At 33.2% G+C, this 24,928-nt stretch overlaps 3 protein-coding genes and 1 non-coding gene across 5 annotated transcripts; 3 read left to right on the top strand and 1 right to left on the bottom strand.

Annotated features, from left to right (window-relative positions):
• The first annotated feature begins 6,213 nt into the window (after positions 1 to 6,213).
• LOC132611215 (methylesterase 17-like) lies at positions 6,214 to 13,547 on the top strand. The gene is made up of 4 exons (XM_060325625.1): positions 6,214 to 6,673; positions 7,079 to 7,219; positions 8,229 to 8,372; positions 12,303 to 13,547. Exons 1-4 carry the CDS (start codon positions 6,428 to 6,430, stop codon positions 12,582 to 12,584), a joined length of 813 nt encoding a protein of 270 aa, XP_060181608.1. The 5' UTR covers positions 6,214 to 6,427; the 3' UTR covers positions 12,585 to 13,547.
• On the top strand, positions 12,704 to 12,777 carry TRNAI-AAU (transfer RNA isoleucine (anticodon AAU)). Its single transcript has one exon. It is a non-coding gene; the product is annotated as a tRNA-Ile (tRNA).
• Positions 13,548 to 15,958: 2,411 nt separating the features above from the next.
• LOC132611211 (serine/threonine-protein kinase AtPK2/AtPK19-like) lies at positions 15,959 to 21,040 on the top strand. 2 transcript variants are annotated; one of them, XM_060325622.1, is made up of 7 exons: positions 15,959 to 16,023; positions 17,280 to 18,205; positions 18,436 to 18,518; positions 18,596 to 18,716; positions 18,938 to 19,111; positions 19,622 to 19,726; positions 20,414 to 21,040. In XM_060325622.1, exons 2-7 carry the CDS (start codon positions 17,564 to 17,566, stop codon positions 20,699 to 20,701), a joined length of 1,413 nt encoding a protein of 470 aa, XP_060181605.1. In that variant the 5' UTR covers positions 15,959 to 16,023; positions 17,280 to 17,563; the 3' UTR covers positions 20,702 to 21,040. The 2 variants fall into 2 exon arrangements, with proteins under 2 accessions (XP_060181605.1, XP_060181604.1); XM_060325621.1 differs by lacking the exon at positions 15,959 to 16,023 and having other exon boundaries at positions 16,899 to 18,205.
• A 16-nt stretch (positions 21,041 to 21,056) lies between these two features.
• LOC132611212 (thioredoxin H4-1-like) lies at positions 21,057 to 24,865 on the bottom strand. The gene is made up of 5 exons (XM_060325623.1): positions 24,783 to 24,865; positions 23,812 to 23,882; positions 22,461 to 22,586; positions 22,036 to 22,158; positions 21,057 to 21,823 (listed from the first exon to the last, which is right to left on the bottom strand). The coding sequence occupies exons 2-5, from the start codon at positions 23,830 to 23,832 to the stop codon at positions 21,674 to 21,676; spliced, it is 420 nt and encodes a 139-aa protein (XP_060181606.1). The 5' UTR covers positions 23,833 to 23,882; positions 24,783 to 24,865; the 3' UTR covers positions 21,057 to 21,673.
• Between the last annotated feature and the right edge of the window lie 63 nt (positions 24,866 to 24,928).

Raw genomic sequence — 24,928 nt, 5'->3', positions numbered from 1 at the left:
AAACAGAAACACACTGTTTCTTTTAGGGTTTCATGGATTGGTTGAATCACCACCCAAATGTCTGCACCGTTCGAGGCTCGGGCTTATTAGTTGAATGGGTTGGAGGGTTTCTGTTGATATGGATAAATGGGGATTTAATTGGGTGAGTAGGGCTTATTAGTTGGATTGGGTTAAATGAGAGATTAATTAGTTTAAGTTAATTATTTTATTAACCAATGAGAAGTTGTCACGTAATAATTGAAATTGTTAATGGGTCTTGAAATGGGTCCGTTAAAAATAAGGGTATTTTAGGCCCCAGAGGTTAACACCAAGGGTATTAGGCCCCAAAGGTTAACGTCAAGGGTATATTAGTCCCCAAAGGTGGATGGAGAGTATTTTTGCACTAAATCTAAAAGTTCAGGGGCATTTAAAATCCTGATTTGATTGCCAAAATTGCGGAAGAAGGAGAACCCATCTCATCTTTGACGTAGTTTATCATTGCAAAGGGAGCCTAATTGACTAGCCAGAAGAGTTCTCCATAGAAGGAAAAAGTTTGTGTTTGTTGCCAAAAGTTCTTTGTTTTTGGTTAAGTTTGAGAAACTAGGAGGATGTTTCTTGTTCAATGAGACGTTACAAGAATGTAGTGAAAGTTTGGATGAAAGAATAAGGATGTTTTTGGTAAAAAACTCTCCTTTTAAGCATAAAGGGATTTCAATTGTCCCATCACGCTCCAATATGGTTTTGTTATTGAATAGGTACTTATTAGTCGCCAAACTACTTTTTAATTAGAGACATCAAAACAAGATTGAATTTGGAAAGTCTTGTTTGGTAAAGTCGCAAATGTTGAGTAGGCAAAATCACCAATTATTTCACAGATAAAATTATTGTACTATTAGCAATATGCATCAAGTTGGTTCAAGTTGCCATCACAGTGTGAAGCATAATTGTCTAATTGGAAATTGTTCCTGCAGCAAAGATAAGATTACTCCTTTGGTGCATATCGCCTGTCCGCTTTTATTGAATGTTGATATACCTTAACGTTAGGCACATATTTGGTTATATCAAGGCTAAGTGAGAAATATGCAGCGTCAGAAGTTTTTAAAACATTTGTTTTGTACAAGTTGAGACGACGTCAATTTAAAAACTTGTGCAGTTAGAACTGGGTCAACGTTAAAAGATAATGCAAGCTGTATAAATGCCAAATTGAGTATTAGACCTTTTAATCTTTTTGAAACTTGGATTAGAAAGAAAAAAAGAGTACAATTTGGAGAGAAATGTATTTGCTTATTCCTAGCGTACATTATCGTATGATAAGTATTTAGAATAAGATGTATTATGAAATTTAGTACTACTAAGATGCCCATATAATGAGTTACCAAAAAACAAATGCCCATATAATTAAAGGCTCACCTTCCAAAGGTAATCCGCCACTCCGCAACCAACTGATCTCATGAATAAGTGGTAAATCCCTGGACGTTCTCTAATTAAGGCTGATGCATATAATTAATGAAAATGACATATTTTATATGATTAACTTAATTACCTAATAGACGTTTGAGAACACGCACAAAAAGAATTTTAAAATTCAAATTGAAAATATCTAATTAAAACTCTTTATCATGTGTTCACTGATAAGTTTAAAGGGATGCCTGTGTACTACTTCCTCATTCTTAGATTCGAAGCCATTGTAACATTTACCTTTTTTTTTTTTTTGGGAAACTTACACAAATAGCTACCTTTTAATAGTCTCTAACTAGTTATAGCTACAAGTTGAAGATTTACAATTCGTAGCTGCTTTTGACTGTATTTCAGTTGTATCTCGAATTTTTGAAATACAGATGAAATACAGGGAAATACAAAACACGTTACAATAAATTTAGGCTCTATTTTTGGAACATATTTTTAAAAAAAAAAATCTGAGAGAAAAAATAGGCTATATTTTTGGAACATAATATTCTTTTCCTTTTTAAATAGTAAGTCAAATTAAATCAATCATATTTCACACAAATCACTGAAGAGTAAAATCAGGCCTTATTTATGGAAAAGTTTTTTTTTTTTTTTTTAAATTATGGGATTCAATTCAAAACTTCCCATAAATCACGCATAACGATTGTTCTTCCATAAAAGCTTACGAATCTCTCTCAACTTTTATCACAATAAAAACTTTTTGAATTCAAAAACCACTAAAGATCTAAAAACTTCCAAATACAGAAAAATATACACTGAAATATAATGAAATATGGTTGATTGTCTAGGAAATATAAAGCTGTAGTATGCGTATATACAATGAAATATATCAGAAACTGTTTCATAAATTAGAAATACAAAATGCAGAAATACATTGAAACACAGCGAAATACAAAAGTCGTGAAAATAAAGTGTAGTAAAAATAGGCTCTATATTTGAAACATTCACTATATTTACACCAAAAAAGAGAAATACATTGAAATACAGTGAAATAATATACTGAAATACACAGAAATACACAGAAATATACTGAAAATTAGATATACTGTTTGTTAATACACAGAAATATACCGAATTATACTAAAACATTTTATCAAACACTTGGTGGGCATGAAGCTCCACAACTCTCATCAATGGTGTTTTCATGGGAAAGAAGCGAGTCGTCTCAGATTGCTACAAAAAGGACGTTATCCGGAGCTTGCCTTACATTTGAAGCTGGAGCTACTAGAAGGAGTGGTGGCATATCATAGTAGTCAGATTGAAAAATCTAGAAAACCTTGACATCTGCTCAAGCCAAGTTTTTGCAGCTTCAAATTCTAGATGAAGCTTTGTCCTTACTTTTGGGTATGGGCTACAAAGAACGAGATGCCAAGAGAGTGTTGCGCATGAACAATCAAGTAGTAGAAAGTGCTGTTGATTTTCAGAGATAATGAACAAAGACTTTCAATTGGACTAGTTAATAAAGCTTCACTCCGTCGTCCTTCATCGTTGTAGAGCTCTTTTTTTGGTCGACCATGGCTGCTGCTACTACTGTAGGATTCTTCTGATTTGTAAGAGAAAATGAGATCTAGGGTAGGTGATGGAACAAAGTGGGAAAGAGGGGTGAGGGAGAAAATAAATTTGGTAGGTGAGAGAAAATCTAGGAAATGGAACGGAGAGAGAACTAGGGGTGAGGGAAAAAATAGATTTGATAGGTGAGAGAAAAATATTTGAAAAAAAGAAGAAGATTGTTGATAAGTGGGAGAGAGGTACCTTATTTTTAGGGAAATACACTGCAGTTATAAAAACAAGTTATAGATGGTAATTTGATAAATAATTAAGCTATAAAAAATAATTAAAAAAAGATAGTTATTACTAATAAATAAGTCTTAGAAGTAGTTAGGGCCCGTAAATTTTCCTTTTTTGTGTGTGTGTGGGGGGAGAAAACAGCTAGCTGGATTCTTCATACATTTATAATTTAATTAATTAATTAAAAATGATTAGAAGATGTTGTATTTGCTGGTCGGCATTTTAAATGTATATAATGTCCTTAAATTAGGCTTACCAGAATAAACAATTCAATGTCAACGTATAGGCCGGCAAGCCTCTTGAGTTTTAAAATGATTTTTTTTAAAACAAGAAGCAAAAAATGCCCCGAATTCTCGATAATTGCATGAATCTGAATTTTAGAAAGAGTTTGAACCTGTTTGGATGAACTTATAACTTATATTTTATAAGTCACTTACTTTTGTTACTTTGCCTTATTTAGTTCTAAAAAAAACATTTTTATTTTATCCAAAATCTACCAAAATGTTTAAAAGTTACTTTAGTTTAAAGACACCTAAAATAAGCTAAACCAAACAGGCTCTTTAACTTTTGTTATACTATCAATATACTTTAATATGTTATACATGTTATTATCTTATTCTATTTTTAAGTTATCATATCAGAGTTACTACAAGCAATAACAATAACTTATTATTTTAAATCTGTTTTATCATATAGTATAAAGAAATTTTTTATATTATCGGTGCTTAGAAGTTAACTCTTTAAAAAGATTCTGTTTTATGACATTGTCATAAGTGAATATTAGGCAAAATTTACATTATGTCTTTTTTTCTATTGAAACGAGGTTCCAATTCTAGTGTTGAAATTTTCTAAGTATCAGTTATCTCCCATTAATTAAAACAGTACTAGTACATAGGATTTCCTATTAGTGGTATTCCGTTAACCTCATTTTAATTAAGTGGATTTGTATGTATGTTCATTTTGAGGTGGAAATCAACTTTAGAACCTTCCAATTAAATGAAAGGACGACGAAATAGTACTGATAGTCTATATATGCGTTAATAACTTCCAGTTGAATTAAATAAGTACAAGTCAAACAATAAGAACTAGTGCTAAATCCAATAAAGTTTGTCCAACCTTTGAATCCATCTCATTTTTTGTAATTGTTAGTCAACCAATATTCTTTATTTTGACATAAAGGTTGTTAAATTTTATATTCCACTACTCCCCATCTCAAATTATTTATCGTTTTAAAAGTTTAAAGCATAATTAATTTTTTATTTTATTTTACCCTTAATTGAATTTTGTAATTAATGAAGATGACACATAAATAGAGTAAATATTTAATGGAGAGAGATTATAACTTTGAGCCTATTTGGTCAATTTCTTTTTTAGGCCAAAAGGCCCCCCCCCCCCCCCCACGCCCCCTCCTTTTTTTTTTTTTGGTGTTTGGTAAACAAAAAAAATTGCTATTAAGAAGCAGCAGAAACAATTTTTCTATGGTTGAAAAGAAGCTAAAAAATTATGCTTCTTGAAAAAGGCAGAAGCAAAAAGTTATTTTTTTCACGACAAAAACATCCATACCATAAATACATATTTACCAAATATATCCTTCATTAATTCATCAATTCAAAACTATGAAACAAAAACAACCCATTTTGTTATTACATATAGCAAATCATTTACTTTTAATTCTTATTTTGCTTGATATTTTTTTAATATATCTAAATCATCATGTTAATATTATATCAGTATTTAATATTTTCTTTGATTTATCTATGTATTATATTGATTAGAATTTTAATATGTACTTTTTTATTCTATCTAATTGAATAAAAGTCCCTACAAGAAAGTATAAAAATGGCAACAAAAAATTTATTATTTGGCAACAACTTAGTTTTATTGTTGGCAAATGAACTTTTTTGTTGCCAAAGAATTTAATTTTGTTGTCATAGTATTGATTATTGTTGCAAAAAGTATTTTTGGCAACAAAAAAAAACGAAGTTGTTGCACGTTGTTGCAATAACAGCCGTTGGGAAAAGTTCATGCAACAATTTTTTTTTTGTTGCCAAAAGTATTTTTTGCAACAATAATCAATCTATGGCAACCAAAAAATTTTTGTTGCCAAATATATTTTTTCTTGCAGTGAGTACAAATTAGCTGAAGTCTTTCATAATAGATATTTTAAATAGTTTTTCTCTATAAAATAATCTTAATAGTAAAAGTGCATGATACATGTCATTTTTTATAATTTGATACTCAAAAGCGTTTTTTAAAAATGATTAGCGAAACACAATATGCTTATCAAAAACATTTTTCAAATGAATTAGCCAAACACAAACTGCTTTTCACTAAAAGTAATTTGAAAAAAAAAACACTTTTCAAAATAAGCAGTTTTTAATCGCTTGACCAAACAAGCTCTTAGACATAAATAAGGGTAAAGTTAATCAAATATCCCTCTTAATTAATACTCTATTTCTTAAGGGGCGTGTAAAGCAACCAAAAAAACAACAGATAATTTGAGACAGAGGGAGTAGTTCTTAATCAAGTTTTCTAAATACGCAGAATCCAAATTATTACTTCCTCCGTTCCATATTGTCAAGATTATTAAAAATACTTGTCATTTTATAAAATTAAGATGAAATTAATTAATTTTGTCCCATTTTGTCCTTATAATTTTGAAAGTAGCCAATATGATTACATAGCATAGAAGTTATTTGGTTGATACAATAAAATTATTCAAATATGAATAAGATTAGCATAGCCTTGTTTTTAAATAGTGTGTATATTTATTCGCTTTTCATTTTTAATTTCTTAAGGAGCGTGTAAAATAAAAACGTGACAATTTACCTCTAACAGGGAGACGTATTGAAAAATGAATAATATAAAATGAAATAATAGAAAATTTCAACATTCAACATTCTACTTCAAGACAAATAAAAGAGTTCCATTCGGACACGAAGCAACATTGTGGAATATTGTACTATATCATGACTACGGGAGACTATCTCAACTATATATATTGACAAACAGCAAAACAACTTTTCCAACTATAAATTAATATCTTCCCCAAAGATAAGAAAAAGAAAGATGACTGACGTATAGGGTAGCTTAGCTTGAAGATATATACAATTTTTTTTTTTTTTTTTTGCTTCAAATCAAGTAAAGAAGGTCTATTTTCCCACGTAGTTCGTCGTATTTTAGAGCCAAACTGATGGGAGAAGAGTGTGCAGACACGAAGATGGAACGAGTTCACTTCGTTCTAATCCATGGGGTTGGAGGAGGAGGGTGGTGCTGGTACAAAATGAGGTCTCTTATGGAGAATTCTGGCTATAAAGTGACTTCTCTTGACCTTAAAGGTGCTGGCATCGATCCATCTGACCCAAACATAATCCTTTCCTTTGATGACTATAACAAGCCTCTTGTTGATCTTTTGTCATGTTTGCCTGATGATGAACAGGTCCTTGATTTCTCCACCCTCCTCTTTTGTTTATACTTCTTGTTTTATTCCAGTTTATGTGACATAATTTGATTAGATCCCTTGAAGTTTTTCTTTAAAGAGGACACTTTTGACTACCATAAGTACTCAATGGGTGGAGTTAGCGGACAACTAGATATTGAATTCTATTTGACTTCTTCATGTGTTCACTTCTTTATATTTTAAATCTTCTTAGTGGAAATTAGTCTTGGCTAGCTCCGCCACTAATTCCATAACATTTGTATGTTTATAAAAACTTTCTTCTAAAGGCAAAATAATAAGCTAAGTGCTTCCGAATACAGAGATAATACTACTTCTTTTGGTAACATTACCTAGTAGTGATGGAAGCATGATGTTATATATTGTATTTGTTTATTGTGTATATAGGTAATATTGGTAGGACATAGCGCTGGAGGACTGAGTGTGACGGATGCAACCCACAAATTCCCAAAGAAAGTAAAGGGGGCAGTGTATATAGCAGCAACCATGTTGAGAACTGGTTTTGTGTCTGAACAAGATGTTCAAGATGTATGTTGCTACCTTCTTTCCTTAAATGGAAAACATGTTTTATTTGATACGTATTACATTTGTATACGCGGTGATGGGTGATCTTCGAGGTTTCTATGGATTTTATTAGCTAGCTAAAAGACATGTTATTTTGTCTTCAAAATGTAAAAACAAAGAAAAGGGTATGGGGGCGTCACAGTGAGATAAACTTGTCCGTGAGAATCGAAACAAGCCCAAATTGAATTTGTTACAAAGATATATTACTAGTATAATTTTTTTTTTTAAAAAGAGATGTATTTATTAATTTTTAGAGTTAATTCTTACTGCTCCAATTAGTGAAATATTAATTGAGAAGTTTAAAAAAGATATATTAATTTAGATAAATACTTTTATGATTAAACTATTACTAAATATTTTCTAAGAAATGTGGAAATTTTTTAAGAGACATATAATATGAAGCGGAGATATGTAGTGCGTTATGCGTATAGTTACTTGATAAAAAAAAAAGAGTCAAACAATAAGAAGTTCTATAACCAATAATTTTCTCCAACCTTGAATCTATACTTGCTTTAGAGAGTCAACCAATTCTTTTATTATGACGTTTTAAAACATATTTTAAAGTCTAATCTTAAGAGTAGAATTTATTTTATACTTTTTTTATACAACATAAGGTTCTGTAGCTAGACATGTGTTTGGAACTTAAAACTGCTACTCTGGTGTTACATTAATTATGTCTTGTTATTCAACTAGTAGTGTTTAATCATCATGTAACCACAATTCCGTCAGGCAATTAGCTCAATTATTAAATTCTTAGATTGGGTGATATGAATTTCTCTTTATTTTATCAACACCTAATCTATGCTAAATTATACAGCTACATTATATTATTCAGGCTAATTGATGTTTATATGCATCCCACAAAGCAGGTCTATCGTTTATAATTATTCAGCTACAATAATTGTTCTGCCAGTTTATTCAGAAACATTATAAAACTCAACTTGACGTTTTATAATATTTGTTGTAACTGCAGGGAGTCCCCGATTTATCAGAATTTGGAGAATTTGGTGATGTATATGACATGGAGTTCGGATTAGGACCCGAAAAGCCTCCGACCAGTGTAGTTGTTAAGCAAAGTTTACAACGGAAATTGATTTACCAAATGAGCCCACTTGAGGTAATTAAATCCATTAAAATAGCTTTAATATTTATTAAGCAAGTTAATATATTTTTATTTGTAGATGCTTGTTTCGTTACACTAAAAATAGGATAAACAGGGTATATAATATATACATAGTATATGTTTGCTTTAAACTAGATAAAGTGACCTAAACTTTTATTTTAAAACAAAACCTTGGCTTTCTTAAAAGATTTGGGAGAGAAGGGTTTTGGGGAAGAGCTATAATCGTCATTTTGGCGTTTTATCCCCAAATTACTAATTCTGAGATTGTTATGCACATGGAGTGTGGTTGAAAACTATGTTTGCTCTAACTCTCCAAAATGTTGCCGCACTCGTGTTGGATTATTCAAAATGCACTACTTCTGTAGGATATTCGAACGCACCAGACATTTTTGAAGAATCCGAACAACAGAAGTTAACAATAATTATGGAATAACAAATCCTGAAATTGCTAATCCCGTAATTAAAAATCCTAGTAAATGCTGGATAAGCTCTAATCTCAAATTTAATCCCAGAATTATATATAACTAGTGAATTGGTTCGCGCTTCGCGTGATTATAAAACTCTTATTAAATTTATGATTTTTTTTAATATCCGAATAATAACAAATTTAAATCTTTTTTAGTCCTCAAACTCAAATGGATTAGATTTTATCTTCTAAAGCATTTTATTATTGTTACTCAATTTTATTCCTTATTTTTAAATTTTTAACAATTAAAGGTTTTTAATCTTCCAAAAATAATTGAATTTTATATAATAATGTAATCTACACAGGTGGAACATCATTTAAACATAGTGGTGAAACATCATTTAAACATAGTTATATAAATTTAAATATAGTTTTTTTGTTCATCTAATATATTAAGTATCTATCTAAATTATGTTCTCTACCTTTCAAGAGTTACATTTTGTTTCTTTCTCCTTTTTAAAAAAAAAATTGAAAAAAAAGGCATCAAAAACAATGCCTACTACAAAAATAATAAGGAAAGGGGAGAAAAGGATACAAACGAAATCTCTTCTATTAATGTTTGCCTTATCTTTTTTCCTTGTTTTTACCTTTCTTTCCCGTTTTCTATTTTCCTCTACTTTCTTTCTTGCTTCCTCTCCCATTCATTGTAAGAAAAGAATATTTACCGTTTCTTCTTCTTCTTCTTCTTCTATCACCGGAACATCACATTCTTTATAACCAACAACTTTACTTTAAAGCTACTCTTTTTCATCCTCAAAATCATCAAAATATTACTAAAATTTCATTAAGTCTAAAAAAAGATTGCTCATTTCTTTTAAAATATTTTCCTATGAATTCAACGCATGATATCGTCGAAAAGGAGAGAGAATTCAAAATAGAATGAAATTTTCAAGCTTCAATTTCATTGATAATCATTTTGATAATTGAGAAATCCATTATTTACTAATTTCTTTTCATTGGAAAAATATAAAATTATTTGGTAAAGCGAATTGTAAAATAACTTGCTTTTGTTGATATATTTTCCAAACTTAGCAGTTAATGGCTAAGAAACAAAAGCATGCTTACACTATCTATAAATATACATGATAGAGGAATGAGAAGTGCAAATTGTTTTTAAAAAATATTTGCTGTCAAAAATTCGTTTTTGATTCAAGAAAGTTCATACCCTCAAAATTGAAAAGGAAGAGAATATAATAATTCGTCAAAAATAATAGTATAGTATCATAAAATCACCAAAAAAATGAAATAAAAAAATATTGTATCCACATATAAAACCATTACTCACCTTTGTTTAATCTGCAAAAAATCACAGCCATTTATAAAAGCTAACAGTGTAATGTTGTAGAAATTAAAAAAGGAAAAAAGGAAAAAAAAAAGAAATATATACAAACGAACTCACCTGGCGTAAATAAGAATGACAAACTCGGTTGAATTTGTGTTACTTATTGTATGTTGATAAGGATTTGTTTAAGAGAAGTAATAATGGTATGGAATTATATAGCTAAAAGAAACTGCAACTTTAAAGTACCAATTTATGGGATATTTAATAGCTTTTTGAATGGTTGTGAAGGAAAATGATCGTGGGCTGAGTCACAGTAATGCAAAGGTTATTTAGTGGGCGTTTGGCCATAAAAATTATTTACTTTTTTCCGGAGTTGTATTCCGGAATACCAAAAACAAGAAAAACTTGTTTTTCAAAATTTTCACTTTTTTACACTACATTTCACCAAAAACTACAATTTCAAAAACTATGGCTAAACACAACTCCAACTCCAAAATTGCAAAAAAAGTGAAATATTTTTTGCAATTTATGGCCAAACGGCACCTTAGGTTTAGTGCTATATTTATTGTACGAGACATTTATTAATCCATATGTTAGTAGCTGAAATGAACCAAAAAATATAATTAAAATTGAGAAAAATGTCAAAAAAAGGAGAAAAAAGATAAATGCAAATGTTGGCCATAGAGAGGGGCCACATCACCTTGAGCCCGTTTGGATTGGCTTATAAGTTGCTTATAAGCTGTTTTCAGTTTTTTTGAGTGTTTGACTGGCCAACTTAAAGTCGTTTTGTGCTTAAAATAAATTCAAAAAAATAATTGGGCCCATTTGACTTAGTTTATCTAAAGGAGCTTATAAGCTGAAAATAGCTTATAAGCCAAAACAAAAATAAGTTAAACTACCCCAACTTATTTTTTTTAGCTTATAAGCTGTTTGCAGCTTATAGGCATAAGCCCATCCAAACGGGCTCCTTGTCTATGTCTAGCTTGGGCAATTCGCAGAATTGCCCTTTTTTTGGGGTGGTATTTAAATTTTGCCCCTCATATTTATGGTCTTTAAATTTTGTCCTTCGGCTAAAACCCATAGGTTCCGGGTTCGAACCCCCGCTCAGTCAAAAATTTTAAAAAAATTTACAAAGCAGAGTTTAAATTTCGCTATGCCCCCTCCGGCAGACTTTTAGTCATGTTTAACTAAAAGTCTGCCGGAGCATACTTTGCCTTAAGCATATATACGTATTTTTTTTTTAACTTTTCAAGGTAAACTTTTAGTAATGCCTTAACTAAAAGTGTGCCCCATAAAACATAACTAATAGTATGCCCCATAAGGCGTAAGTTTTCCTTAAGGCATAACTAAAAGTTTGCCTTATAAGGCAAAGTTTAAATTTTGCTATGCCCCCTCCGACAGACTTTTTGTTGTGTTTAACTAGAAGTCTGCCGGAGGGGGCAGACTTTTAGTTGTGTTTAACTAAAAGTCTGTCCCCTCCGGCAGACTTTGCCTTGAAGCATATATATATATATATATATATATATATTTTTTTTTTTTTTTTTTTTTACTTTTCAAGGTAAACTTTTAGTTATGCCTTAACTAAAAAGTGTCCCAAAGACATTATTAAAAGTATGCCCATAAGGCGGAACTTTTCCTTAAGGCATAACTTAAACTTTGCCTTAAGAAAAGTTCTTGCCTTATGGGGCATAATTTTGTTATGCCTTAACTAAAATTCTGCCCCATAAGGCATAACTAAACTATGTCTTAGGAACAATTCTGCCTTATGGGATAGACTTTTAGTTATGCCGGATCCGGCATAACTTTAGCTTTTCCTTAAAGATTGTATGCTGGATCCGACATACACTCTCCCAGTCCTGCCTGGCATTTTTTTATTTTATGCCTGAGCAGGGGTTCGAAGCCAGAACTTCATGTATTCGCCCACCTTTCCAAGCAAAGGGCAAAACTTAAAGACCACAAATATGAGGGGCAAAATTTAAAGACCACAAATTTGAAGGGCAAAATTTAAAGACCACCCCAAAAGAAGGGCAATCCGCGCAAAAAAATGATCTAGCTTTATATTATATATAGACTCCTTATCTCTTAGACCAAATGACCCCCTTAATTGGTCTTTGTCACACTTGATGACATTTTTTTTCTTCTTCATGTAATGATATTTTGATTTTTTCTGGCTTAGGACTCAACGTTAGCGGCAATGCTGTTGCGTGCAGGGCCAATTCAAGCGTTACAAAGTGCTCGATTTAAAGAAGGAGAGGGCGCGGACAGTGTGCCTCGAATATACATACGAGCAACGAATGATCGAATGTTGAAGCCGGAGCAACAAGATGCAATGATCAGAAAATGGCAACCACAACATGTGTACACATTGGAAAGCGATCATAGCCCGTTCTTCTCTGCTCCTTTCGCGTTGTTCGGTCTGCTTGTCAAGGCTGCTGCTTCCTTTCGGTGCAGTGACTAAGATAGTCTCATCTGGATTTCTGTTCATGCTAGCTCCAGGTCTTGAATTCAAGAATTGAAGGATCAATAAGTAGTGCATTAGATAATAAAATACAGGATATGGAAACTGTCTCACGACAAGGCCCATTAGCTCAGTTGGTTAGAGCGTCGTGCTAATAACGCGAAGGTCGCAGGTTCGAGACCTGCATGGGCCAATGCTTTTTTCGCGCTCGATTTTATTGGCCGCCACGATGAGTGATTCGGTGAATTTGGACACAAAGACGACAAGAAAAGGAATTAACAAAAATATGCCTACTTTTGAGTCATTGTGTACCATTTGTTTCTCCCTTTTTTTTTTTTGGGATAGCGTCAGAAAGGATTAGCTATTCAATCTCCTCCATTAAATTTGCAAAAGATACTTCTGAAACCCCAAACATAAAGGGAACTTAGTGCGCCGGATTGTGTTTTTTATTTTTTATATATACACACATGGATGTTCTACCTTTCTTTAATTTTTGCAAATATTATTTCAGACTTGAAATCTCGAAGATAAACTAATTGGTATCTACATTTTACATTGCATTAAGATCAATTATTCAATCATTGGATCTTAAGGCCCCGTTTGGACATGGTTTGAAATCTGGTTTGAAACCATGTTTGGACATGTAATTTGAATATTTTAAGGAGTATTTTTTCTCATAAACGATGAGTGATTCGGTGAATTTGGACACAAAGACGACAAGAAAAGGAATTAACAAACATATGCCTACTTTTGAGTCATTGTGTACCATTTGTTTCTCTTTTTTTTTTTTTTTTTTTTTTTTTTTTTTTTTTTTTGGGATAGAGTCGGTAAAGGATTAGCTATTCAATCTCCTCCATTAAATTTGCAGAAGATACTTCTGAACCCCCACACATAAAGGGAACTTAGTGCGCCGGATTGTGTTTTTTATTTTTTATAGATACACACATGGATGTTCTACCTTTCTTTAATTTTTGTAAATATTATTTCAGACTTGAAATCTCAAAGATAAACTAATTGGTATCTACATTTTACATTGCATTAAGATCAATTATTCAATCATTGGATCTTAAGGCCCCGTTTGGACATGGTTTGAAACTATGGTTTGAAATCTGGTTTGAAATCATGTTTGAACATGTAATTTGGATATTTTAAGGAGTATTTTTTCTCATAAATATAAAAATCCCACAAGTTGTGAAAACTATCAAAACATTCTCAATTCTTATACAATCTTACCAAATGAGCAAGTCAAAGTTCATAACAAAATTAATACGCTAATTCATAACAACCGGCTCAAAATTAATACTAGAAGACCTTTCTAAAAATACAACATCAATTGATCAAATTTTAGTTAATGAGATTGGTAAATGATTGTTGGGGGTAATTGTTAAAAATATCTACCAACTTATGAATCTTTTTTTTTACAAAATATAAACTTATGAGTTAAATTTTACATTTTAAAAAGTTGAAACCATGGTTTCAAATGCATGTCCAAACGTTGGTTTGAAACCACGATTTCAAAACTCGTGGCCAAATGCCTACTAAGATAAGAGGGAGAAAATATCTCTAACCTAAATGGAAGGAAAACGTATTCTTCATCAAAATTTTAAGGCTATTAGATACAAATGGCGAACAAATTATTCATCCAAACCATTTTGATTCTCAAAGATGAAAAATTCACAAAAAATAAAAACATGACGCCTAATACTTCAGTGCTTTCCTAGAAAATTGTTGTTGGCTTAATACCTAGATGGACCCTTAAACTTGACATGTTTTGTAAGATAGACATATAAACTTATAAGGTGACCAGATAGACACTTAAACTTACTCAAAGTGTATTTTTCAAGTTTTTCAGTTGTTTTGAAAACAAAAACTATATTTTTCAAACACTCACAATTTTCATGGCCAAACAAGCCCTAAATATATCACAAAATATTTTTTTTAAAATGCAAAAATAAGGCAAACGCATATACATGAGACTATAAATGTGCACTTAAACCAATAAATACTCGCTAATCGCAATTTTGCAGCTTTCAATTAACTCGGTTTTTTTTTACACTTGAATAATTAAAAAACAATAACTTTAACCAATAAAAATCCTTAAAAAAAGAAATTTCAAATTAAGAAATTTCTTCTCGGCTTTACAGTTTTCTTAATTTGAAATTTCTTTTACACTTGAAATACTGAACTTAGAAATTTCTTAATTTGAAATTTCTTTTTTTAAGGATTTTTATTGGTTAAAGTTATTGTTTTTTAATTATTCAAGTGTAAAAAAAAATCCGAGTTAATTGAAAGCTGCAAAATTGCGATTAGCGAGTATTTATTGGTTTAAGTGCACATTTATAGTCTCATGTATATGCGTTTGCCTTATTTTTGCATTTTAAAAAAAATATTTTGTGATATATTTAGGGCTTGTTTGGCCATGAAAATTGTGAGTGTTTGAAAAATATAGTTTTTGTTTTCAAAACAACTGAAAAACTTGAAAAATACACTTTGAGTAAATTTAAGTGTCTATCTGGTCACCTTATAAGTTTATATGTCTATCTTACAAAACATGTCAAGTTTAAAGGTCCATCTAGGTATTAAGCCATTGTTGTTCTTTCCTAAAACACAAAAGAAACTGTCTTACAGGACAAGCACAATTTGTTATAAAATGGAAAGTAAAAATTTCTGAAAAGAAAATCAAATTTCGTTCTTTCTTTTTCCACTTAAAAACAAGTGGATAGAAAACATTCCATCCGTCCTAATTTATGTGATAATTTTGCCTCCAGATATTCAAACTGCATGAGCTTTGACCAATATTTTAAGATTTATTTTTTCGCCAAAATGATATGAATTTTTTTTTCAACTTATAACACTTTTCATGTAGTTTTCAATAAATTTTAATCTTTAAATATTGAGTTAATCGAATCAAATTTAACTTTAAAATTTAGTTAAATTGACTTTTAAAAAGCAAAAATATCAGAAACTGATCGGGCAGAGAATTCACCGAAAAGGTTATTCTTTCTTTTCGTATAGGTACATAGAAAAGGTTATGCTTTTTGGGAATTGGAATATGCCACAAATTCAAACGCTTACATTAATCTTCCTACATCAAGAAAAAAAGATTCCTCGATAACTGAGCCGAGGGTGTTAAAGTAATTAGACTCTAACCTTCCGTGAAGAACTAAACTAATCCATTGTTGAGTTGGCATACCGCTAACGTTTTCCAAACACAAAAAAGAAAAATAATGTATTTACAAGCAAGCCTGTTTTGACTAGGATTCAAAGCTGGACATTATTCGAATAACCACTCAAAACATGCCACGTAATCCACGACATAAAAACCACATTTTAACCAAGTTAAATTTCAGTTCAAAGTTGGTTATAAGCGGCCACACGACACAGGTAATATATAAATAGCTCTTCTTTCTATTTCTCTTCTCTCTGCAATTTCATTCAGGTAAATATCCTATCTTTTTTTTTTTTCTCCTTTTCATTACATATTAAGTTAATACTGTTAGGACTTCATGGGGTTGGATTGTCTTTTTTTTTAACTGTTTTATAGATGATGCCTGAGTATTTTTGTATATTGATGTATTTGAGCTATTGATTTTCTTGTGTTTATAGTGACTGATTTGTTAAAGTTGAATTTTTTTGTGGAATTGGTTATCTATTACGATATTCAGGGGTCGGTAGGTTTGCGGACTAAGTTATCCTGAAATTATAGTCCTGAGATTATGATCCTCGGACTAATTTATCCCACCTAGGAGGTGGGATAAAATAATCCCTCCCCGCGTACCAAACGACCCCTTATGCTCTTTTTTTGCAATCTTAACTTAAATTTGAACTTAGATACATTTTGGAACGATATTTCTATTCAGAAGTAGTGTTTCAGGTTGGGAATCAGGAGTTGTAGGATGAGATTTCTATTGGTTTAAGGGTTTGTGTTGTGTGCTAAAGTGTGAACTGAGATCAGATCAGCTAATCAATTGGTACCATTTAAACTTTTGGTTGATCATATTGAGTGAGCGTGTGGACATAAGAATTGTGAAATTTGGGAAAAAGTAGTACTATTTGTTTTCAAGTTGAAAATGAAATGTGGAACTTAGTGTTATGTTTGGACATGAATAAAATTGGAGTTGTTTTTGAATTTTTGTGAGTGATTTGGAGTGAAAATTGTGAAAACAACTTTTTGGAGTTTTTCGAATTCGAGAAAGAAGTTGGATTCCGGAAGATTGTAAGAATTCTATGTCCAAACAGTTTTGCGGAATAATATTCCGAAAAAAAGTGAAAACTATCCATGGCCAAACGGGAAAGCTATGAGCATAGGTAGGTTTAATTCGCTTAAAATAGTTTTGAAAATGGATGTTGGAACTTCTCTCCCAGCTGAAGGGTTCGTCTTGCATAAAAAATAATGCCATTTGCATTTAACTAAGTCTGAATCATTGATAGTTCTTCTATTTTGTACAGACGCCAGGGGTGGTTTAATTTTTATCTCTTCCCTTTTTTACAAATGAAGATTAAAGCTGTCTCTTTTCCTACCTAGTTTGAACAAGTGAAAGCTCTTCTTACTACTGATTGTCTCTACTTTCATTTGATTCCCTTCCCATTATGTTCAGTTTCTTAACATCCTCTGAGTTTTTTGAAATGTTAGGTTTCTAGTCAATGTTGTTCTGGTTCTCGATATACGCTGACAATTTTCTTCTAACATTCCAGGGTATTTGGCTTAATAAACACCACCTCGTTTGCATGTTCTTCATGAATTCGAGAAGCACTGCTGAAGACACTCTTTCCTGTAAAGCGGGAAACGAGAAGAACTCTCTTTTCTGGATTCTCGCCTGCCTCTTCCCCCGATTTTTTGGAACACTTGTTGCATTTGAGAATTTCCTTCTTTTCAAGGCTGTCGTTAGGGGACCTTCAAGGGTAGTTCTCTCGTAGCCGTGCGGAAGTTGGGGTTGATCTACTATACTCTCTCCCTCCTTGTCTAACTCTTGGTTAAAATGGTTTCTGCTAAAATTTCACAACCAACTGGGAAGCCTTTCCATAACCACGTGCTGCTCCCATTGCAACACCCTAAAGTCATATCACTGGATGATATTGATTTGGATTTCTCGGACGTATTTGGTCCTGCTCCAGCTCCAGTTTTGAACTCTGAGAATGTTGCAGTGTCAGAAACAAATGGATTCACATATGAAGAACCAGCTGTAATTTATAGCCGCTCTCATTCCTTTGTTGGTCCGACAAACTATGTCAGTCAATCGCTGAAGCTTAGCAAACTCACACTTCGTGAGAACGAGCACTTGCTGGAGCTTGTCGAGGGAGATAGTGGAGAGACCAAAGATCATCTTGAGGAAGCTACTTTCGATACTGCTGTTACTGATAAAAGTGGTGTTCATGCTGATGTTACTACCCCAAGGTCTGTGGGACTTGATGATTTCGAAGTCTTAAAGGTTGTTGGCCAAGGTGCATTTGGAAAAGTTTATCAGGTGAGGAAGATTGGGACTTCTGAAATTCTTGCAATGAAGGTTATGCGGAAGGATAAGATTTTGGAGAAAGATCACGCTGAGTACATGAAAACGGAGAGAGATGTATTGACAAAAATAGATCATCCATTTATTGTGCAGCTCAGATACTCTTTCCAGGTGATGCTTTGCCACAATTATATGTAAATTGATGTTTATAACAGCTGTTTGGACTTGCATACATTTTATGTAACTCCAGCCCACTGTGAGGAGGAATTTAAATCCTCAAACTTGGATCTTAGCTATGTGAACTTCACCCTTTGTTTCCTTAATATGTATCTGATTAGGTTACATTATATGACACTTCTAAGTATTATTGATTTCTTTTATTCTATTTCCTGTTATTGCAGACCAAATACAGACTATACCTTGTGCTTGACTTTGTTAACGGCGGACACCTTTTCTTTCAACTCCATAGGCAAGGCCTATTCAGGTAGCTTGATAAATAGCCCTTCTTATAAAACTAGGAATATTGTGGTTCAAGCAACTAGCTAACTTGCTTCTTTTCAGGGAGGATTTGGCACGTATCTACACTGCTGAGATTGTTTCTGCTGTTTCTCACCTCCATTCTAATGGGATAATGCACAGGGACCTTAAACCAGAAAATATCCTTTTGGATGCTGATGGGCATGTAAGATATCCCCTTTCTCCCAACTCCCTGAATCTACTTGACGCTGTTTGTTGATGGTTTTTAGTTGCTTCCTTTTAATTTCCATGGAAAGACCATAGACTTGTTTTTAGTTCCATAGTTGATAACTCAAAGAAACTTTGTTCTCTTTGTTTCACAAGGATCTGGAATCATTCTCGGTAGTCCTCCATTGACCTTTCGCGTATGTGATATGTTTGCTGCAGGTAGTGCTGACTGATTTTGGCCTTGCTAAGCAGTTCGATGAGAACACGAGATCCAACTCTTTGTGCGGAACAATTGAATATATGTCACCTGAAATTATTCTTGGGAAAGGTCATGATAAGGCTGCAGACTGGTGGAGCGTGGGAGTTCTATTGTATGAGATGCTGACGGGAAAGGTCTGTTATTTTGGTTAATAAGTTGCCCTGAATTTTGAATTCCCTTCAGTTGGTCGCAGTTGTAGTTAAAATATAAAGCTTAGGTCATCAGTTTGTTAAAAGACTGGGAAATCATTGGCCTATTCTTGACTCAACAACAACAACAACAACATACCCATTGAAATCCCACAAAGTAGGGTCTGGGGAGGGTAGAGTGTACACAAACCTTACCCCTATTCTCATTGACTAATCATCTGAAATTTGGAGTTGACCAGATATAATATCAATCTGTTGGATGCCAGATCATCATGCAATTTTCTACTCTCTTTGCACTTGATCCTTGCATATATTGTGTAACTTTTGTTGTCTATTCTATTGTACATTAATGCAATTGTCTGGCTTAACTTAAGTTTTCTTCTATGACTTCATAAGAATCTATGTTATAAACATAACATGACATCCTTCTTATGTTTAACTTTTCATAAGCTGTATTTCATTAACCTAACATTTTCCTCATTTGCATTTTTTCAGCCTCCATTTGTTGGGAATAGACAGAAAGTTCAACAGAAGATCATAAAGGACAAGATTAAGCTGCCAGCATTTTTATCTAGTGATGCACATTCAATGTTGAAAGGGGTAAGCTACATTTTCTTTCTAAGATATGAAAGTGGTTACTTTGTTACTGACAAATATTCAAATACTAGATACTAATTGTTTTTTGTTTTGATAAGATAGAAGACACTATTTGTCTTGATGGTCCCTTTATAAATGCTTCAGATTGCATGTCACTGAAGATTTATGTTATTATTTATATGTTTGTTTTTTATACCATAGATGAAGCAATTATTTCTACAAAGAAGTAGGGTCATATTTTCTTTTCCCAGAAAATTGAAAAGGTATTATAGATGAATGGCTTGGTCACTACCCAGTGTAACCAAGCCATTCATCTATAAGTTGCAAACAAAAGTAAAGCTCTGAAGTATATCTCTATGAGACAGTTAGTTTATTAGGGTATAAGAAGTGAATTTTTCTTTGGAGGGCTTCATTTTCATCAAAATAGTGCTGCTGCCATGATTTTACTAGCTATACTTAAGCTCAGCAAAAAACCAAACCTCACCTGAGCTGCTACGTCTCACTTATGTATATGCTACTTTGGATATAAAGCTAGGATGATATGAAAGCCCCTACTGCTTAGATAGTGTTATGTATCAACTAACATATAATACCATTCACCAGGCTATATTATATTTCTCATATAGTTACTGATATTAAGAACTTGGAAAGTGGATACTAGAGGATTCTTATGTGTTTGTATTTCTTCAGCTGCTACACAAGGAAGCAAGCAAGCGCCTTGGCTGTGGGTCAAGAGGTAGTGATCAGATAAAGAGTCACAAATGGTTCAGGTCTATCAATTGGAAGAAATTAGATGCTCAAGAAATTCAGCCAAGTTTCTGTCCCCAAGTTTCGGGGAAGCTGTGTATTGCCAATTTTGAGGAGCAATGGACCAGCATGCCTTTGCTAGATTCTCCTGCTGTTAGTCCAAAATCTGGTGAGAACCCATTCAAGGGTTTCAGTTATGTGAAGCCAGCAGTTTGCATGCCTGCAGAATAATTAATCATCACGCTTGCTCTCTCTCTCTTAACCCTGCATGGTTTCCGAGGTGTAGCAGCTTTTTCTTATTCCCCTGCTATTTACTTCTTGAGTCACTACAGTTCATTGTAGGCTATAATGAATGTTCCATGATGTTGTTCTCTACTGACAGTGGATGTGTAACTATGTTGGAAATACTTGCTTGTACAAGAACCCTACCAAGGGTTTACAACTTTATGTTTGTCATACCTTCCTGCAACATGAGGAAGTATTGTATAAGAAGTGTCTATATTGTGACATCAATTTACTTGGGTTGTATATAAATGAGTGACATCAATAATGAAAACATAATCTCCTATAGTTTGGTGTTGTGCGTTGAACATGCTTTGTTGAAGTCACTCCCATATTATTTCATCATTCCCACATCCTTGCCCTCATCCTGTGCCATTCCTTTGTCAACGGACAATGCGTATCGTAATTCGATTTGCCACTTCATAACTACTGTCATGTCCACTGGCTAGAGTCAGACTTTGTTGAGACATCAAGTCATTTGTCTTCTCCTGATACAAGATTTCGTACCACTGTAAAACCTCGATTTGAGTCTGTTTCTGTAGGGATCTCTGCCCGTATTGCCGGAATTATGAAAAAGAAAATATGCCAGCAGTAGTATGTTCTTATTTTGGGTTTGTAGCACATATAATTTCAGACTTCTTATATACAGGAGACTAAACCATAGATTGATGATAAGTAATAACTGTACGTCGCCATTTACTTTCTCGTGTTTGGGGTAACACAACTAAGGTGTACCCCCATATGAATTTGTTTTCCAAGCTGCAAATTGTACTTCCTTATATCTCAGTACTTTTCTTAATATGCATAGAAATACGAAATGATGTTGCAGCAGTAAATCGCAAAATTAAAGTGACAAAACCAGAATTTTAGAATAGCATTTTCGCATTCATATTTTTCCTACTGCAGCGAAGCAACAGTATGTCAACCCGGGGACCTTGTAGACACTGCGAGATTCATCAACTTCTTTTGGAGCTCTTGCTTGTTGCCACCTACTACTTTGTCCACTTGACGGCCATCTCTAAAGAAAACGAATGTTGGAGTAGCTTTTATGTCCCACGAAGTACTTAACTCCTGCATCAAGCCACGACCAATAGTTAGAAATTTGCCAATGTTTATGGGTTTAGAGAAGATGGCTATAACAAGTACATACCTTTTCAAATAGTTGTAATATGAAAAAAAAAAAAAAACAACAGCATAGTAGGTGTCATAGATTCATAACTAAAGATTTGATAAACTGAGTTCATGAAAATAAAAGACAATGAGTAGAAGGAACTGGAATTTACAGCTAACTCATCCACGTCAACAGTTAAAAATATCATTGAAGTGTATTTATCAGCAAGTTCATGATAGCCTGGTGCTACTGCTCTACAAGGGTTACACCATGACGCACTGAAATTTACCACCGCCTGTTGGAAGAGAAAGAAGTAAGGAAAAGTGTTATTTGACGAGAGAAAGATACTCACAACAAAAAATGCACAACTAACCAGTATAAAAGGGATAAAAAGGAGGGTTATCTGATTTTGACATATTTGCAGGTTGTGTATAATATATACTTGTGTCAAGAAGATATACAGATGAAACATCATGCTAGTGAAATTTTAATACAAGATTTTGTGCTGCTATGGCTAAGCTATAGCATGTATCTGGATATGTAATAGGAAAAGAACAAAGAAAAAAGCAGAAAGCCAAAATGGATAAGGGAACTTACAATCTTGCCACTGTTATTGGCTTCAGACATCTTTTCTTCCCACTTGTCCATTGATTTCACAAGGCAAACATTTCCACCAGCAATATCAAAAGTGGGAGGGACATCATTGCTCTCTTGACTGCATACCTGCAAGAATCACAAATCTAACAGTTCTGAATCATCAACACAAGACAGTTATCCTAATTATCTTTTTTCCTTCTGAATAATACCACAACAGCCAAAAAAAAGGGGTGGTGGTGGGGGGGGGGGGGGGGGGGGGTTAGATTGAGAAAGAAGGGTTAGACCATTACTCTAAGAAATAAGTGAAGAGATTCCAATTAAGGCAAGTCATTTTCCAACTGAACACATACAAAGAACCTCCTTCCTCCTCCCCTATGCCAGGGAAGAAAGGCAGAAAAAAGAGATGAACCGCTAAAAGGAGCAGCAGAGATAGACATGTGGAAACCATTGCAAATCTAAAAGAGACGATACCACGATTCTGTTGTCTTACATATGATGTATCAAGTAGCTCATATCCTTGGAATGTAAATGCAAGTAAGAGAATTGTCCAGCAAAGAGTTGTGTACTTCTTTCAATTGGATATCGTCGATTATGGATGGATAATACAGTCTAGCATAAGTATCTAAAAAGACCAGAAGAGTATTCAATATCTTAATTGGATTTAGAAGTCAAGATGGGACAAACACAAGCATAGAATCTATAAGCACTTTCGGAGAATTAATTTATCTGGTGACAAATATCTTCAAATCCATCAAAGATATGTTACTTGGCACTTCCCTTTTTCCTTTTAAATTCAAATAATGGTAGTGTCCAAGTCAGCTTGCACGTACCTCAACTAATCTACTAGATCTACCTCTCAGTCTCTCACCACCACGTACATATATTAGGTAATCCTGCACCTCAAGGCTTACGCAGATGGGAAGAAATTTAATTCCATTTAATGAAATTTTGTGGAATTTCAACATTGAGGGCTTGCCTAGGAGTTACAAAAGACAATTTGGTGCCCAGTGTTCACAAGTGTGTTTCTTCAAGGGTTTTACTGGTCTAGTTACTAGTACAAAAATGAGGCAAGGCTGTTATAAGAACAAGTTGATTTTGCTAAGTTGGACCTTAACCATCTAAATGATGTGTTAGTCACCTGAAGTTTAAAGCCCACAAAGTGTTAAAGATAAACACACACAGACACATACGCGCGCGCGCACACATTTCCTGTTGATAGTGACGAGAGCCAAAAAAGAAGCGACAGACAAGGATGAGACTAATACAAATATAACAGCCATTCAAACAGAGAAAAGAAAAAGACTTAACAAATATCGGAATGAAATTGGAATGACCTCTTTTCATACATTACCTTAGTCCAGCACTGCCCCATGAGGGGGTGGGCAACCGAACCCTAGTGAAAGAACTACAATATACAGTGCCCTACAAGTAGGGAATCCTGTCAGTAAATCAGAAGTCATGCTTGTTCAGTGTTGAATAAAATTCTGTCATAGATATTAATGTGCAAATACATATAATAAGCCACAATATAGACGACGAGAGGAAAAAAAAAAACAATTTCTGGCTGGGAACTTTGATCAAAGCCTTGAATCACGTTCTTCTATATTTAATGCATGTCTGTCTATATACACCAAAGATTACTTGCTTTTGTCAGATTGGGCTCAATAAAAGATTCAACATATAAATCCAGTAAGCTACTAATCAGCTCAAGAGAAGTTCAAAACTTCAAAATGCAGTTGAGAACCGGTAACCTCTCAATTTGCACTCTTTGTAATCAATCAAAATTATCTCCTAAATTTTCCAAGATCGCTTAACCTGATCAACAAATGAGTCAATGACTAAAGTTTTAGTTTCTAATTCAACAAGATAACTAGTATTCAATTCACACACCCACGTTAAAAGAGGGAGGGCCGGGCGGGGGGGGGGGGGGGGGGGTGTTGTTGGGGAAATCCTTTTTCTTGGATGTGTCTGATCAATGGGCAAATTTCATTCATAAAACCAATGTTCATCCTTCGCTTTATTAATTTGCATGGGCAATATAAAGATATTAAAGTATATTGACGAATGACGATAAAGGGCAATATGTTCATTGACAATGCATGGCCATGCAGGGAAATTATATTGTAACTCATACATACCCTATACCCAGAAACAGAAGAACATGGAAATATAAACCCCTCTAAAAGGTAACTACAACCCAAATAATTTGTCATTGTAACAAGAATTTTTGAGGATATCAGATAATTCTATTTTCTGTAGTATTTACAAGAAAGAGAATCATAAAAAAAAAAGTAGACCGTCTCTTTTTCTTTTTTCTTTTACCTTTGGGACCAACGGAAGCGGAAGTCTCTGCTAATCGCGAAAATGGTAATAAGAAGAGAAAAGGGAAGATGAAAATTTTGCGGAGAATGCATGGAAAGAGACATTGCTGTGTTATCCAAGGAATAATGAATAACGGCTTTCGTGAG

The sequence above is a fragment of the Lycium barbarum genome, chromosome 9 (genome assembly GCF_019175385.1).
Source record: "Lycium barbarum isolate Lr01 chromosome 9, ASM1917538v2, whole genome shotgun sequence".
In the NCBI taxonomy this organism is placed as follows: Eukaryota; Viridiplantae; Streptophyta; class Magnoliopsida; order Solanales; family Solanaceae; genus Lycium; species Lycium barbarum.
The sequence above is the reverse complement of the archived record's forward strand: the minus strand, read 5'-3'. Positions and strand labels throughout refer to the sequence as shown.

Coding starts and splice junctions, on each gene's coding strand:
- LOC132611215 (XM_060325625.1), top strand. CDS start 6,428: ATGGGAGAAGAGTGTGCAGACACGAAGATGGAACGAGTTCACTTCGTT. Junction 7,220..8,228: donor CTGAACAAGATGTTCAAGAT/GTATGTTGCTAC, acceptor TTGTAACTGCAG/GGAGTCCCCGATTTATCAGA. Junction 8,373..12,302: donor ACCAAATGAGCCCACTTGAG/GTAATTAAATCC, acceptor TTTCTGGCTTAG/GACTCAACGTTAGCGGCAAT.
- LOC132611212 (XM_060325623.1), bottom strand. CDS start 23,832: ATGGGGCAGTGCTGGACTAAG. Junction 22,587..23,811: donor TGGGGCAGTGCTGGACTAAG/GTAATGTATGAA, acceptor TGATTCTTGCAG/GTATGCAGTCAAGAGAGCAA. Junction 21,824..22,035: donor TTGACGTGGATGAGTTAGCT/GTAAATTCCAGT, acceptor GGCTTGATGCAG/GAGTTAAGTACTTCGTGGGA.
- LOC132611211 (XM_060325622.1), top strand. CDS start 17,564: ATGGTTTCTGCTAAAATTTCACAACCAACTGGGAAGCCTTTCCATAAC. Junction 18,206..18,435: donor AGCTCAGATACTCTTTCCAG/GTGATGCTTTGC, acceptor CTGTTATTGCAG/ACCAAATACAGACTATACCT. Junction 18,717..18,937: donor TTTTGGATGCTGATGGGCAT/GTAAGATATCCC, acceptor TGTTTGCTGCAG/GTAGTGCTGACTGATTTTGG.